Below are 17294 nucleotides of genomic sequence, written 5' to 3'. Positions count from 1 at the left end.
TGCTCTTTGGTACGTTTCTGCTCAGAAGCTGAATTTCTAAGTTCCATGTTTGACAAATAAACAGAAACGTCAGCTGAAGTTGGAATCTCAAGTAAGTAAGCCACAAAATGTAGCAACATTGCATTTGAAACCTGCTGAGAGCCAAGTAAAGAAAAAACTTTGGACATTTTGCATCTCTTGAAATTTTTTTTTGACACAAGCACACTTGCAGGCAGAGTTGTCTCGCAACAGAGAGCTGTTTAATTTCACTATTATGTCTTTTGTCTCATGGTTAAAATGGTCGTTAAGAAAAGCGAGGTACTGCTGAAGGCTAGCAGCTAATCGGATGGACGCCGTTTGGCAGAGTTGAGCACTTAAAAAAAAAAAATCAAGCTGAAACTGTTCATACTCATGCCATGCAAGCATATATATGTAGACATTAATGACCCGTTACTTTTTTTGGCACCATTGCCAAATAGAGTTTCTGGTTAAAAAAAAAAAAAGGTTAAATTGTTAAAATCTGCAAATACTTGAGACACCCTTAAACATTGCTTTTAACTGTCTATTTTAATAGTTTAAACACCAAATATCTTAATATACCTTAAAGCACACAATGGAAACTGGCTTAGCATTAACGCAGAAGCTAACATCCACAGTCTTCCTTATTTCCTGGTAAGGCTTCAGCCAATCTGTACCAAGGGAAATGAAAGGCACTTCTGGATTGGCTTCTTTTCATATGCCAGCCAATAGCTTGTCAAGTAGTGTTATATTCTGCTTCCTAAACTGCATTTTTTTTCTCAAACGCATATGATTTATGGAAAAATCTGAAAATATTCAAAACCTTTAATACGTGGAGGTGAATTAGCATGGATCGCTGCTTGCTTGCTGCTAATCTCTCATCTTTAGGGTTATTAACTAGTGGTCGTTGACTTCTTCAGAGTATGGATTGTTAAAAATGTAACTTTGTAATCCACAGATATAAAAAAAAAAATTGTTTGTGTTGGTTTGGATACTTCCATCTAGCTGTCAGCTTTACAACAACATGAGTATTTATTTAATTTTCAGCAAACCAGTGATGACTTGACATCTTTCTACTTCACAGAACCTCACTCTATAATACACAAACTATCTCTCTAAGGTTGAGCTCCATGTAATTCCCAGGTCAAAATTTGGATTTGGATACATAAAATGCAGCATAAATAGTCACCAGCACTTGCTCCTGGCTTGTTGTCATCCACTTCAGGGAACTGCCAGTTTTCTTCTTTTTTTTTATTGCACCTTCGTTTTCAGAAGTCTCTGCAAATGCAAACATCAATATTCTCAAAGTTATGTTTTTGGTATATTTTCTCTACATCTTAGATTATTTCTTTGCTCTTACCTTTGCAAATAATTCCCCTCAGAGGCTTGTGCTGCAGGTTGAGAACCATGATGTTAGACAGCAACAGCTTTAAGACGTACAAGTGAGAAAAACTCTGCTAAAACCATTTAGCGTCTCTACGAATACTCTTGATATAGGCTGTCCAACTCATCAGTTTCGCGTTAGGAAGTCAATGAAGGTCGGACCTTAAATAACCCCTGACCTCGGTGACCCTCTCCAGAACTTCAGCCAGTAGAGGTAAGAGAGCATCTAATTGGGCCATCCACGCCTCGGGGCTGGAGCCAGCACATGTTTCACTTCCACACCCGCTGAAGCGTCTGCAGCCACTTAGAAGACGTTTTCCTCACGTTGCCAGTCGTGACCCAGCAGGGAGACCTTGCTGGGAAAATGACGTCAGGTTCTGTTTGTTCAAACTGTGCATTTGACTTAATTATTAAATGGTCCATGAATCTGCCTTTGCATCCTTGTCAGTTTCCCCAGCAGCAACCATTTATGCCCAACATGCGTCATGAGCGAAGTGACTCATCCCCCGATAGCTGGAGAACATGGTGTGGGGAGTTTCCTGCTGTTGAAATTCTGGACTTTTGGTCGAGAGCACGATCTGTGGTGGCTTTTATGTAAAATCTATCTGTCTCCACAGGAACGACGCTGGTTTAAATTTAGTTTTGAACAAGCTGTTGTGTAAGAAACTGGTATTATTCACAAGCAAGTGGTACTTCTGTTGTGACTTTTTTTTTTTCTTCCATGTCATCCTGTAGATGCTGCCTGAGAGTTTGCAGCCAAAAACCTGTGTGTGATTTCCACAGAGGGCAGGACGTTTTTGATGAGCCCTGTGATTGCACTGGTTCACATATCATCCATATAGTGAAACTGAAGTCAGTGCCTGTTGGGTTTAATTGTCTCTGAAGAGAGAGAGAGCGAGAGCAAAAATAAAAAAAAAATCATCAAATCATCAAAGCAAGACCGTGCACAGAGACAGTGAGGCTTAAATTCATGGAACAAGTCAAATCGACTGCAGTATTGAACGGCATTAACACAGGGAGACACTGTTGCTGATTTCAGTCTCTGGAGCTGCTGCTTACCTTGAGCAAAAGTGTGGCTCTGTGCCACCGTGATGGAAAAAATGAGCTAACAACAGGAATGTTGCGGCTCAAAGAAGAATAGAAGAGCAGGAATGGAGGGAGAGAAGAATAAGGAAGGGGGAAAGGAAAAAGAGAAGAAAAGGGAAGGGGGATGGGGGGGAATGGTGCGGCTGTCCAAACAGAACCAGATGCAGGAGTGTGGAGGCTCGTTTGATCTCGATCCTCATAGGCTGATTGATGTTGCACATTTCATTTCCTTGTCAGAGTCTTGACATAATGTTTCACTAAACACTTAGGCCCCGCTCTCATCTCTGCTCTGTTTCCACGAGGGTCCGTAATTAACCCTTTCTGGAGAAAACATACATCACTGTACAGTACGCCGGCTTTTATGCGCAGCAGGAATAGCTTGGATATCAAAACAGGCAGATGTATTGTCTATTTGTGTCTCAACACCAGATGGTTCTGACCTGACAGGAATAAAACACTGAAGAGACGTCGTGCTTTAAACTTTGAAGTCCAAAGGCAGGGAGAAAGAAGAAGAAAAAAAAAGTTTCTTAAAATTTGTAATGCAGTCAACTCAATTTCCATCAAAGAACAAAAGCTCGAAGCCCTGCGATGACGTCTTCAGCTGGTAGGAGCGCAGCAGTGTGACCAATCATAACTGGTGTGTTTGGATATCTGTGCCGGCCCAGCAAAGGGAACCAGTCATTGCGTTTCTCCTCACCTTTTCCTCCGCCCTGTGAGTTTCTTCACCCTCCTGGGCTGTGGGTATTAATGTTTGTACACAGCACACTATGCCCCCCCACACACCCTTTTCTCCTATAATCACCCTTCAAGCCCGCCATCCAAGGAGGAGCTTATGGGGACACAAAAGACAAACATCTGGGACCCATTTCCCCTTGTGGAGAAACCCTTCCTGTGGGGTATCCACTTGGAGAGGTTTTAAAGGAAGAGTGGGGTGGGGAGAGGGGAGTGCCTATGGGTGGAGGTGATGGGAGTCGGAGAGGAGGAGGAGATGGGCTTGGGCAAAAGGTGTGGATGATAATTGAATTACATGGAGACATGATTTGATTCTTAGGAAAAAAATAAAAACACTGAAAAAAGTTCCCTTTCAAAAACAAGAAAAAAAGTACAAAAACAGGGTATATACTTCTTAAAATAAGAAAAATTATCTACCAACAAGAACAAGAAAATGTACCTGGTCAAGATTTTCCAAAACAAGAAAAAAATATCTAACCAAAATGAACCCACACATATCTTAAAACTAGTGTATTTATAACAAGACCTTTTCTACTTATGCGAATAAGATACATGGAACTTATTCTAAGAAAAATTAAGAAAATGTTACTTCACATAATTTTCTGGAAACCAGCATATGTAGGTGAACCTGAAATAAAACCATATTCACAACAAGTGGGAGGAACGATTTACACCTGGACATCAATTAGAGGGGGAAAAAGTTTTAAAACCGAGCAAAGAAAATGCAAAGCGGTGTCTATTGGCCACTCAATACTTTCTGTCTCAGCTGGTTCGACAAACAACCCAAGCTTTAGAAAAAAAAACACTAAGCCATTTTTTATAATAATATAATGTTCGTTTTTTTTCTTTGGTGTCCATAAAATAAGCCATTTACAAACGTCCAAATGTTAAGTCACACACTGTACCGTTACCTAGCAATCACCTAGCAACCCAAGCTGAGCCCCAGGACGTTTGGTCAGCTGGTTTACCGCTTTATGCGCTGTACAATGACTGCTGATAAATAAATATAGGTGTTTTGTTGTTGACTTACCATCCAGAAACTATTTCCTGCAATGTTTTTGGTTGTGCAAGAGGCTCCACTTCGGTTTTTCAAACATGTATGGTTCCATAATTGTTTGCCGCCATTTTCACCTACGTGTGTACATTTTGAGACAGGGGGCGTGGCCAGCATCAGCTTATTCGGATTTAAAGTGACAAGAGGCCATAAAGCAGCTCATTCTGAAAGAAGCTCAAAATAGGCAGAACAGAGCAAATCTCACTATCCGACAATAATCTTGTCCAAAAATGTTATGAACATGTTTTGTATTAGGTTCAGGATTAACTGTTTTAGTCTTTTTCAAAGAAACAGCTGTTTGAGTTGAAGTTATTTTATTTGCATAATTTGAGTAGCATTGGTCTTCCTCTTATTAGCTGAACTAAAACGTTGAGCTCAACGTGTGAAATTGGATGGTAAGAAAAAGTTGAGGGAAAATAACAATCCTGTCGGCGTCGAAGAAGAACAACAGCGAACACAAGCCTTAAGGTGGTGAACTGGATTTTCATGTTACTTCACTCTGTCACCATTAAGTTACTTCTTATTCAAACTTCATGAGCGTGCTACAGACAAATGTGGAGCAAAAACTTTGAGTGGTGGTTGACACTTTATTTCTTCCATTAAAATAAAAACAATACAGCTACTTACAGCAATAACTTAGTCAATGATAGTACACACAAACCCATAAATCCTGGAGTACTTTCTATGAACAGAAAAAAACAAAGCAGGAACACAAAGTTAATGCCAACACTAGTTTTATCAATGACTGCATCCAGGACAAATACACAACTACAGAAACACTGAGCCAGAAATACTTTTCCTGGAAAGAAAAACAAATAGAGTGCTCAAAGTTAATGGCACCAATAGCTCTGTCAGGAACAGAAAACACACACATATAAACGGGGAAGGAAGAGGGCAGCGGTACTTTCGATTAGGAGGAAAAAATATCAAGTTTTCAGAAGTCATTAATAGTTAATAGTTCAGGCCGGGGTTGAGATGTAGAAACAGACTCAGGGAGTCAGGGATACTTTCTATTGAAAGAAAAACAGAGAGAGTGCAGAAATTTAATGGCAGAAATACCTCATGAAGTGAGCCACCAGTACTTTTTTTATGGTAAGAAAAACCAAGAAAGTAAACAAAGTTTATTTCAAACATAGTTCTATCTAAGAAAGAGGTTAGATGTTTGTCTTAGATAGATGTTTGTCTTAGATAAAGATGTTTGTCTTAGATAGGCAAACAGGCCCTCTCTATGGTCTAGACTCTAGACCATAGAGAGTCTAGAGACGCTATGGTTTCAAGACCATAGCGAGACCAAAGAAAGTCTAATGTACTCTCTATGGTAAAGAAAATCAAAGAAAATACACAAAGTCCATCCAGTAAAAGACAGAGCTAAACACAGAAATACAACTATTTTGTTGTACAGTGACTCTTGTGATCTTTCTATCTTATTCAAAATAAAAGGTACAGTCTTGCCTTCAAAAAATACACCCCTCTCCTGCTGCGTGCGAGCCTCTGTTATTCTCGTTCAACTCTTACGTATCCTCTCATATGAGAACATAATTTATCATAATATTTAGCGCCCGAGCTTCCTTTAAATATCCCTTCTTTCATGTGCAATTTAGCTAATATCCTGCTCTGGCACTGATTACGCCGTTCAAGTACAGGGGTCCGTCTGAGGCACATTACAAGTAGTCCCAGCGGAGCTCCCAGTGGAGCTGGGGATATGGCACAGTGCACGGCAGGTCAGGCTGGACGATGACGCGCACAGTTCTTATTATTTTGGACATGCAGGGATAAGAGAGGCTCAGCTGTTATAAGATATGACGGAAAAAAAACCCCAAGAAAGACAACACGAGATGGGATCGTGACTGCTCGGAGTGACAAAATCATCTGAGCAGCAAATGAAATCTTTCGTTATGGGAGTCATTTGCGTGTAAGCAACAATAGGCCCGTGAAAGAGACAGTTCCTTCGAAAACAACGTTCATTTACTTTTCTGTGAGAACGTGTGTCTGAAATGTTGCTTCGGCTTTACATCATATCGTGTCCATGTGTGCAAACAGCAGGACTCATGAACTCATTCTGAAAGTGATAATGTGACACAGGGGCGACCCAGCAAATGCAGAACACATTGCATTTCCATCAGATCTGCTGTCTAACCAACCGGGAAAAACATAAAGAAAAAAAAAAGTTCATCTCATCTCAGTTAAAGTGTCACTCCAAGCAGCCGGGCAGAAACACACCGACTCAATCATGTTTCCTAACAGTTGTGGCGAATATACTCTTACTTTCAGGGACACAGTAACAGGTCAGATTTGATGAGTAGGATGATGGAGCTGAATATACACACTGTTAATCCAATCTGACCGAGCGTGAGCTGCTCACACCCTCCACTTGCTTTCTGCTACGCTACAGCTAGTTCCCCACAGCAGAGCCTGCCATGAATACCAAGGCTAGTTAGCATAGCCACGGATGACAACAAATAAACAGGGTTTTTTTTTGTAATGGTAAGTTACTTCTAGGTGATTAACACACTGAGCATGATAGATAACGCTAAGACCTTCCTCTTGGCTCTGATTGGTTGTTTCTGACAGGGAGCGGTGCATTTCTACAGAAGGAGGGAAATGAGATTGATTTTTTCAAATTGTCTGTGCCGTGATATACTGTTATGACATGGTGACAGTTTTATATGTAAAGATATATATTGTTCATACTAGTTACATACTACATAGTTAAATGTGAATCAGAAAAAAAAACATTGTAAGCTATATTTTACTTGGTCTATCACATAAAATTGTGATGGGGAGCATTAAGGTTTGTGGTTGTAATGTGACAAAGTATAAAAAAAGAGGTATGAATACTTTAGCAATTCTCTGCAGAGGGTAAAGGTCACTCAGAGAGTCATTCGATCAAGGTGGCGATCGGCTTGTGCAATCTTGTGCAGTGCTTGCCAAGCTACAGGTGAGCAAATAACCTCCTGGATGCTGATACAAGACAGAGAGGGATGATGATGATGATGGCCCTGCACCACATGGGAAGCACAGATGAAACCCTGAGGCCGTTCAAACACTTAGTACCTGGATGTTACCGGCTAATTAAACACCTGTTTGGCCCTTAAGTGGAAAACCAAACAGCACAAATCACGTTGAGGTTAATTTACTCGGATGAGGACCCTGTCTGCGAGTCAACTGCTTCTAACTCTTAATTGCTCACCTAATGTTCCTGGAAAAGGACCGTCAACCTGGGATCTCCAGCATTGGATGCTATCACGCATCCAGTTGTGTCAGACGTTTACAGAGAGCCACTGCCTGAGGTGGTTGGAAAGGAACGCCGCTTCCCTCCAACAGAGCTGTTGCATGAGAAACGTCAACAGAACCCGGCTTCAAAGGCGTCTGCCTTCACATTGAATCAGTATCCGCCTCCATTAGATTAGATGGCCCTAGCAGAGTTACATTGCGTTAACATTTCTGCATGGCTTCTCAAATCCATCGCTCTGGTTCTGGTTCCCCCTGTGAAGCCACTTCAAACACCCTCCGCCACGGCATCTCCTTTTGTGCTCTAAAACGGCAAATATGTGTCTCTCTCTGTAAGATGTTTCAGATGGTCCCACAGGCACAGAGAACATCAGACAAAATAACACCAGCATAAAAAAAAAAAACCCATAAGATCTAAAAGTACATTAAAGCACAGGGATCTAAGGTGTAGTCAGCACACCGGTGGGGTGTAGAAAGGTTGTGATTGACTGCTGAGTGATAGACAGAGAGATGGAAAATCAAGTGGGGGAAAAGACAAATAAATTAGAGGGAAAAAAGAGTCAGTGACAGTAAATTAGTGTGGAAACAGGGTGGATGTGGACTGGGAGGGGGTTCTGAAGCTCTGAGGACATATGTTTTAGTTTGTAAATAAAACAGTAAATTGCTCTGGATGTTGCTCAAATATCTGTGGGCCTTGTTCCACGCTTTGCGGAAGTTCCTCTGTAACCGTTCCGAGGCTGCCTTCTTTAAAATGCCAAAGCAGCTTCTTAAAGTCAGAAAGGCCATCTGGTTCTCGACCAATTCAAGATGTTTGCTCTTTTTTTCCTCCTCCTCGTCATTCTTTTTTTAGATCAAATGATTTAGGTTGGTATCATCAGTAATGCTCTTGAAATATTGCAATGGAAAAGCTAGGGGATGAATGAATCACAGTTCGACTGTTGAAGTTGCTCAAAACAACTTCTAGTGCAGTTATGAAAACCTCTATTGTTGGGTTGTTGTTTGGTTTTTTTTATTATTATTTTATTTCTAGGTTTTTTTTTCAGTGATTTTTTTTTGTCACAGTTGGACTTGTGTGAAAGCTTAGTAGATAGGAAGGAGGACAGACATACAGTAAATGGCAGAGGCTGGGAAGCAAAACCCAGACAGCCGACTTCGTCTTTATACATGAGACACCTGCAATACCAACTGCTCCATGTCATACAATATATGTACATCTTTGCATGAAGATGTGTAAAGAACCCTTAAATCTTGTTTTTTGTTGTTGTTGTTGTTCTTTTCTTATTGCAGTAGCTTAATTTCACACAGGAAAACAAATCAGCATTTAATTTGAGGATAGTTAATGTAGTGAAAACAAAATCCCAGAATTGGAAAACTTCTATTTTTTGTTTGGCTAACAAAATGACAGGTGCAACAATTATTAGCACTCTTTCTATCAACACGTCTTAAACCTCCTTTTGGCATAATCTTATTTTCTTGCCTGTAACATCTCACCTCTTTTTGCACAATCTGTCTGAATCGTTTAGAGTTCTAGATCCTCTCTCATCCTCTGTTTTCTTCCCGCTCACCCTGCAGGCTTCTTGTAGGATTTAAGTCTGAGAGCGCAGGTGATTTTGCACCTGGTGAACTGTTTCTGAGCAGATCAGGCCACATGAACCCTTTGAATGACCCGACTGATGGATCCATTCTCAGCTAGCAAAAGGCCACCTCATCCCTATTTAAAATTATCTGGCATCTCTGAGAGTTAATGTACTGTGACGAGGCTTGCAGAGCCATCTGGAGAGAAACAAGCCCACAGCATTACAAATCATCCACCGTACTTATCAGTGAGCATGAGGTGCAAAGCTTCATGTTTGAAACTAATTTAATTGTTTTTTAAATTAGTTATTTTTTGGCATGAGAACAATTCCCATGAGAACTGAAAAAAAAGATCTAACTTCAGACTAAAGATGTAATGCGACATGTAAAGTTTCAAGTTAAATCTTTTGAAAATTGTCAATATAAGAAAACATTATGCCAAAAATAAGCAGAAAACAGAATAAGGAAATACTTTTTTATAATAAAAGAAATTGGAGTCCATCACCTGTGTGTATTTAAAGCCTTTGCATCAGAAGTAGGAAACAGGGAGGGCAGCATTGCTTAACTAATACTGTACAATAAAGTCCTTCAAATCTTTTATAGCCCAGGTTTAAAGGTGTTTTCTACCATAACTGTAAACTGTCAGTGTAGTTTATTTGCACAACAGCTCATGATTCCCACCAGGCAGAGCTAGTTTCCACAAAATTATGAATGAGTTTTGTTTTTTGTTTTTTTTGTTTTTTTTTATGAACTGCTATTAAATCGCGTATCGACACACATGCAAAAAGAAAGAGTTGCTCCAAAAACATATCTGCGTAATTTCCTCAAAACAGCTTCACTGAAATGCAACATATGTGTCTCTTTCATGAAAGCAGATGATTTGCTGGAGATTATGATTTTTGTGTTGCTGTCACTCCAGTGTCTAATTGTGCAGGATGTTTGGGATATTTTTGGCTTCTTCCAATGTGTAAACTATTGTTTCCAGTCTCACCGCACTCAGCCAGACTGCCAGTCAAGGCGGCTTCCTTCCTTGATTTGTGTAGAAAGGAGACTTATAATTGAATAAAACAAGACCCCCTCCACACTCCCTAGCCCCTCCCTTTCTCCTCCATGCAACACACACACATACGTTTTAAAGGTTGGTGTATAAAACTTAATAAGATGCACTTGGTTCCAAAAGCCCCCGGCCTCCTCAGTGGAAAGTGAGGCAGATTGTTTTTCAGACTCTTAATGTCGAAGTTTATAACAGCCGGATTAAAAAACGTTACCATGGGGATTTAACCACAACATCCCAATTACCTCGGTGCAACGAGGCTCTTGGGGCTTGCAAATAAACCAGTATAATGCCATTAAGGTATGAGCGCCACAAGAAAATGTCCTGAAGGAGGGAGGCAGGAAAGCCACAGAGAAAGTGAAATAATCACCGAGCTCCCATCACATTTAGTGATCATTTAACTTTGTCTTTTCCAGCTGCAGAAATGCATCCAAGCGGGACCATTTTTGTTCGCCAACGTGCGATTAACAAATCACCTAACGGGTTCAAATCCACCAAAAACACTGATAGAGCTTTAATAAGTCACTCACATATTTTTCACATCAACTTCAAAGTCCACGTATTAACCAAATCAGGCACCCAAAAAAAACTGCACGTCCGCTCCCCCAGCCCCCTCTCCCCACCGTTCCTTTAAAGGGGGTGGAATAAAAACGTGGATGGATGGAATAATTGCTTGACTTCAAAGTGCAGGTTATTGGGCTGCATTTACTGTTGCAATGCAGTGGGGTGTTTTCTCTTCGTATAAAGGGAGGGGGAGGTTTGTTTCATTCCTCTTATGATGTAAATCTCACTCTCTAAAGGCCAGCAATGATCCTTCTTAAGTGCAAAACAATGACTACCATCTCATGTCTTTGCATGTCCAGTCAGTTATTTAAGTTGCTGATTGAACTGCTGATGCAGTTGCTCGTTTGCTTTCAAATCTGATCATTAGAAACACACCTTCCTATCAATCGATCAGTGTGCGTCCAATTACAATTGCAATTATTTATCTTTTTGTTATTCGTATTACGTTCTTCAAACTCAGATGATTACCTACAGTCTAACAATTTACCCTTTAAACAATTTGGGAAAGCACAGAAGATGATGTCATGGCTTTTTAAGTTTCTGATTAGGACACATTGCAATGTCAGGAAGAAGAAAGAAAAAAAAAAAAGAAGCGGCAACTAATTTATCAGGCAAAAAAAACAAAAAAGAAACAAAACGTGGACTTTAGCCAGTCTGGTTCATCCTTGGTCACAATTTCCAGGTGCTTGAAAGTGCCATGTTTATCTGCTCTAACAACTTTATGGCAGTATAAACAGCATGGAAGCTGCTGAGACACTGTAATTATCCACAGAGAAACCAGTCCTGTACCAACATGGTCTGAAATGCCTCTGAGAGAGGAAGAAGTCATTATTCCAAAACAACATAAAAAAGACGGATTACAGTTTGCAAATGTGGCCAGGGACAAAAAAAAAACTTGTTTTTGGAGACATGTCCCTAAATAAGGTGAAAGTAAAGACAGCAATATTAACCACATACTTACATTTAAGTATGGATCATTTTTGTTCCATGTTGTTTTCAAACATGTTGAGAAATGTTAGTAATTTTTTTTTTGTGTATATTGTTTTCAGATCTTTTTAGTCACGTTAAATATATGACAACATAGACCTTATGTATCCAAAAAAAATTGCATGCAGATGATTTGATTAAACCATGTTTTAATTACTGTAATTAAAAACTACAATCTTCCATTATTTCTTCAATTATCTTCAAATATTTAAGTATTTACCAGATGTCAGTATCCCAATTTATGCAGATGACACGGTGATATTTCCACATAAAAAAAATAAGCCCAAATAACATCTTTGATTCTCACATAATGACAGAATTTGGCTCTTTAAATGTTTTATATTATTAAATACCAAATTGTCTAAATTCCACCTTTTGGATTGTTGTATTAGTAATTCATGTAACTTCTCATTATCACCTATACATTTAATCACTCTAACATTTCACAAGAAAACAAATCTGCTGATGCCTTTCTGAGAAATACATCAATTTTTATAAATTTACGCTTTTATATGCATTTTTGCATGGACTTAGCTCCAACCTTTTTTTTAGGGAGATTTTAAGCAAAGTCATGCTGACTCAGCCGCCACCACTAGAGGAGATGTGCTGCATGGACACAACATACTGCGAAACAAAGGAAGTGTTGGATTAGTTTTTATCCTCAACTTGAAGAGTCATGCTCTGTCTTCAGGCCTCCACAGGTTGAACATCTGAAGCAATGTTCAGTTTGTCAAAACTCTTCAAAGCTTTTTAAGAGTTTTAACTCAAATTCTTTTCTTTTCTCTATTATTATTTTCTTATTCTGTCATATGTATTTTTTAGGTGTTAACTTCAATTTCTGTCAGTAGAATTTATATTTTCTTCCTCTTAATGTTGGGACTACAGAAGAAAATTAGTCAGGCTAAATCTAGAACATTTCCAGGTTTAACCTTGTTATTTAAGGTGTAGCATATCTATAAAGAGACAACTGAAATAAAACCGCAACCATGACACGGCAAAAACGAACAAAAAAAAAAAGAATCATTTTTTTAACTATACCAAATATAAAAAGTTTCAGAGGAACAGAAAGTGCTATCAAACCCTAAAAAAGAGGAACACTTATTGTCCCCATTGCACCACACAATGCCCTCTAGATGTGAAAAGTGCACTTTAATAACAGATCCAATTTTGTACAAAAAAATCCCCAAAGTTCTACATTCAATTGACAGATGCATGTCGATGTGTAATGCCATAAAGCTTCAGATTAGCTCAGAGAGATGAATCCCAAAGAACGAGGCTTAAAGTGGAAATGGAAAATGATCTAAACAATGGCAGTAGGCATAAATGAGCAGGACAGAATAACAAACACTTAAACACACACAACAAAACCTTTGCAGGCAATTATAAATACTACAAAACTTATTTACATTAATATCCCCCTGAATTGAGACACATGGGCCTTTTATACGTAGTTAGAATTTGCAAAAGAAAGTCAAAATGTTTCAGTCATTTTGTTTTTTTTACATTGTTTAGGAAGGTGACTTATCTGTAAAAGACTTTATTCATACTCTAGGGCAGATCATCCATGATATACAACATGAATAAGGGAGCCACAGTCAGGTTAACAATCAGAAATCCAAACTGTTTCGTTATAGTTGGAGGAGTAGGGACCTCTAGTGGCAGTAGCATGAAACTGTAACTTATTTCCACAAGTTACAGTTGTGGAAATAAGTTACAGAGTGTTAAAATTCTAGCGTTAGAGGAAAAGAAAAAAGACTGGAATGTGCAAATGGTTACATTTGTAGATGCCAAATAGTAAATCTATCATGGACTGTAAAGAAGAGTGCTGGATTCAACAGAAGTCCTTCCTATAGTAAGAAAATAAGGCGGTGATGCAAGTGTGACAAAGAGAAGAAATTAGTTTTCAAACTTCCTGCAGTTCCTCCAAATTTGCTACAGTGCTCATTCAGGCTGTAGAGCCAGCACAGTGACTGGACTCCAAAGTCTCCGAGTGGTGGCTGCGGGAGAGGGCAGCGGATTCAGAAGTCACTGAGGATGCTGATGTCCGCAAACTCTTTGCGGTAGCGTTTGGCAGCCAGGAGGAGCTGGAGGGACCACTTCAGGCTCATAGCGCTCCACACAGCTGACAGGTAGAGACTCCGAGGGTCAGCGAAAGCTGAAGCAGGGAGACATGTGTTACACAGAGCCGTGAAAAACCAAAGAGGAGTATCTATACACACACTGATACAACACGGATTACATGGAAGCTGGGTGCTAAAATAAACAACTGACTAAATAAATAAAATTATTTAAATATCTTGGTCTCGAGCAACAGTCAGAACTAGTCTCAAAATCTGACTCCTCCTTACTGCAAGTCTCACAAGACTAGCGCTAAAGGATCAATAATGCATCAAACCTTTGTTTTCGTGGAACATTTGAACACTTGTTAGGTTTGTTGAATTGTGTAAAATCATGCAGATTTAAATTAAACTCTGTAATTTGCTATAATATTGAAACAAAAGTGAGCAAATCCCATTGTCTGACATCAAATCAGACTAAACTAGAATTCTTAGAGATTTTTTTTTTCCTAACACAAATTAAGGATATTATGCCTTACAACAATCAGGGAAAGTTCAGATGATGATATCCTGGCTTTATACGCTTCAGATGATTCACATGCGAGTTAATTGGGAACACACCTACGAATGTATTCTAAGGTAACATCTTAAACGCATTACCGCTTTGTTTTACATCATCAGAAAACAAAACAAAGCCAAGATATCGGGAAGAAAATGTACCATGTATCTCTACAAGTCTGGTTAGTTTCCTCTAACAGGTGCCTCATTCCTCTGTTACAACATTAATGTGCAAGAATGCACAGCATGAAGATGTCCAGTCATCAGACAGTTAAGGAAGGAGATGGACTCTGTGTCCCAGAGATTTGCATGTTTTACTGTAAAAGGTTTGAATCAACCAAATCAAAAAGTCACTCAGAAAAGAAGATTACTCCAAAGTTAATTCATGGAGACAAGTCCTGAAACAAAAAAGATTTTTGTGTATGAAACTAGATGGTTTCATCTGGATTTACCCCGTTGCCCTGTTTAGTTTAACTTGTCTACTTATTTTTAATTTTTTTAATCCTTCATTGGTAAGTGATGTGGCACAGCTTACACTCCTTCCTGCTGATGGCAATGGAGAGGAAAGTGATGAAGGCCACGATGGCGAGCACAGAGAAGAAAATCGCCACGCAAAGGAAGAACTTGAGCCCCTTTAGCCACGTCCGCCAGTAGTCCTGCAGGTACATGACATGAGTGATCAGGGTCCACAGGGCCAAAACACCTAAAGGGGAGAGGCAGAAGGACTGATGAATAAATCCATTAAAATGAGCTTTGTTTGCAGTTCCATCACAAACTGACCCCTATGTTTCTAGTAGATCTGGTAGCAGTTGTTTTCACATTACAATACTCCAAAACTCCAAAACAGAAATAATGTATAATGTTATTGTTGCATTGTGCAAAAGCTACACTGTAAGACTTGCACTTATTGCAATTCTTTTGCCAGCTGCAAACAAAAGAAAAAAACTACAAGCAGAGAAAGGCACATAAAAATAATTGTGCAAACTAACGGGACATTTTGCATTGCAAGAATTACATCCACCGAAATATTCCGATTTAAAATCTATGATTATTTAAGCTCTCTTTTGAAACTGTTACACACCAAAAAGAAATAAGAGGCTTTTAATTGACTAAGTACAAACTAAAGTACAGCTAAACTCTGAATACTTAGTTTAGAGCCCCACTGGGAGTTAATTCACCCGATGACCTTCACCTAATAACACCAACCTCATACACAGACTGAGACTCTACAGCCTAAACATCACCATCTTTTAATCAACAACAGCTGGAAGTATTTAATATCATTGCTATCTTTTGTGCCTCCAAAAAACAAAAAAAATTAAAAAATTAAAAAATCAGCATATTATAAATTTGACTCTGGTGTTTCTATTAAATTAAGTAGCAGCTAAGAAATTAAGAAAATCTAGTTAAAACTCACGTTATCGGCAAACACTGACTACAATGTCCAATGTCGGCAGTGATGCTAACATGAAAAGACTGTTGCATCTGATTTTGGCAAATCATTACAAAGGTGTTCAGCTAACTTTGGTTAGTCATTATCTTTTGAAGTAGAGAATAGACTTTTTCATGAGTCAACAAGTTTCACTTAGTTTGCCCTACAGCAGCAGGAACTGTTCTGACCTCCATGTAAAGATGGACATGCTTAAATAACACACAACTCACTATTGCTTTTAACAGTAATTTCCCACAATTTGATCTTAAAAATGCACCCATAGCATCATTTTACTGTCAGGTGTTTCTCATCCTTTCTGAACTTGTTACAGGATATGCCCGGACTAAATGTGTGCAAAGGTAACAGATATGAACTCTTCTCGTCCTAAAGGTAAGGCTACTAGAGTCCTTCATATCCATATCTATGGTAATAGATCCATAGATATTGATGTAAATGTTAGATTGATAAATGCACAGCACTGAAATAGCCAAATGATACCAAAATAAAATCAAGAAACAAAACTGATAAATGCAGGAAAATAAAAAAACATACCTTAAACTAAAAAAATATGACCGTGATTGAATGGAATTAAGTTCTTGAAATTAAAGACAGCACGTTATGTTCGACTCTTGCTGCACCATTTGTTACTTTTACCTGTCATGTGCTTGAGATTTCTGTTGTTTATGCCTAAATCTTGTATTTATTTTTAATACACTTTTGCATGTTGCACCGTGCTGCTAGAACAACACAATTCCAAAACGCTGCATCTGTAGATATGGTTTAACAGACACTAAAGTGAACTTTGAACTCATAATTAGAAAATGAGGGATACACCCTCACCGCTTCGTGCACATTTCTCCCCTGGCTCCTAACATAAAGTGTCATTTAATCCTTTTAAAGACCAAACATTTATTTTTACGTAAAGCAAAAAAATGCATCAGCCTTCATGGGTTTAATTGGGAGGGTTTTACCTTCATGACATTTGAACTGTGACCTCTATGCACGCAGGGACACTAAACAGCAGCCAGGATGCAGCAAAAACAAACCACCTCTCTTGTCGCCAGAGTGTAAATTTGGAAAGTGTTACATCACCTGACAGACCCCCCGTGGCCCCGGTCCACGGCTGTTTGTACACGATGTTCCACACCAGGAAGGCAGAGACCCCCAGGATCACACCGAGCGAAGAGTAGGCGACACTGACGTGGGTCTTATTGATCGGCATCGTGGGACTTAACCGGGGCGGCTGCTCGGTGCAGACTCAAGCAGCAGAGCCGAGCGTCCCTCAGAGGACAGAGCTGATGATTTCAAAACAACTGCATCCGGTCAGCCTGCACACACTCCTCCTCCCTCATTCAGGCACATTCAGCCGTCAGCACAAAATAACTGGCTGATCTGCTGACCAATAGTTATGACTGCACAGAAACGCCGATTCTAAAGCATGACGCATCATTTCCAGTGGGGGGTAAAAAAAAAACAACAAAACATTCTCGACACCCCGCAGCAAAGTAACCTGCGAGTGTTTACCTCATTATTGAGCACAGCGCCCTCTACCGGACAAATAAAGCAATATTTCACCTGGAGCGT

At 39.4% G+C, this 17294-nt stretch overlaps 1 protein-coding gene across 1 annotated transcript; it reads right to left on the bottom strand.

Moving 5' to 3' along the window:
* Nucleotides 1-12793: 12793 nt before the first annotated feature.
* On the bottom strand, nucleotides 12794-17256 carry LOC116710513 (heme transporter hrg1-A-like). The gene is made up of 3 exons (XM_032549601.1): nucleotides 16803-17256; nucleotides 14814-14981; nucleotides 12794-13818 (listed from the first exon to the last, which is right to left on the bottom strand). Exons 1-3 carry the CDS (start codon nucleotides 16930-16932, stop codon nucleotides 13682-13684), a joined length of 435 nt encoding a protein of 144 aa, XP_032405492.1. The 5' UTR covers nucleotides 16933-17256; the 3' UTR covers nucleotides 12794-13681.
* Nucleotides 17257-17294: the final 38 nt, after the last annotated feature.

The sequence above is a fragment of the Xiphophorus hellerii genome, chromosome 20 (assembly GCF_003331165.1).
Source record: "Xiphophorus hellerii strain 12219 chromosome 20, Xiphophorus_hellerii-4.1, whole genome shotgun sequence".
Classification (NCBI taxonomy): domain Eukaryota; kingdom Metazoa; phylum Chordata; class Actinopteri; order Cyprinodontiformes; family Poeciliidae; genus Xiphophorus; species Xiphophorus hellerii.
Note: the sequence above shows the minus strand (reverse complement) of the source record. Positions and strands in the feature narration are given on the sequence as shown.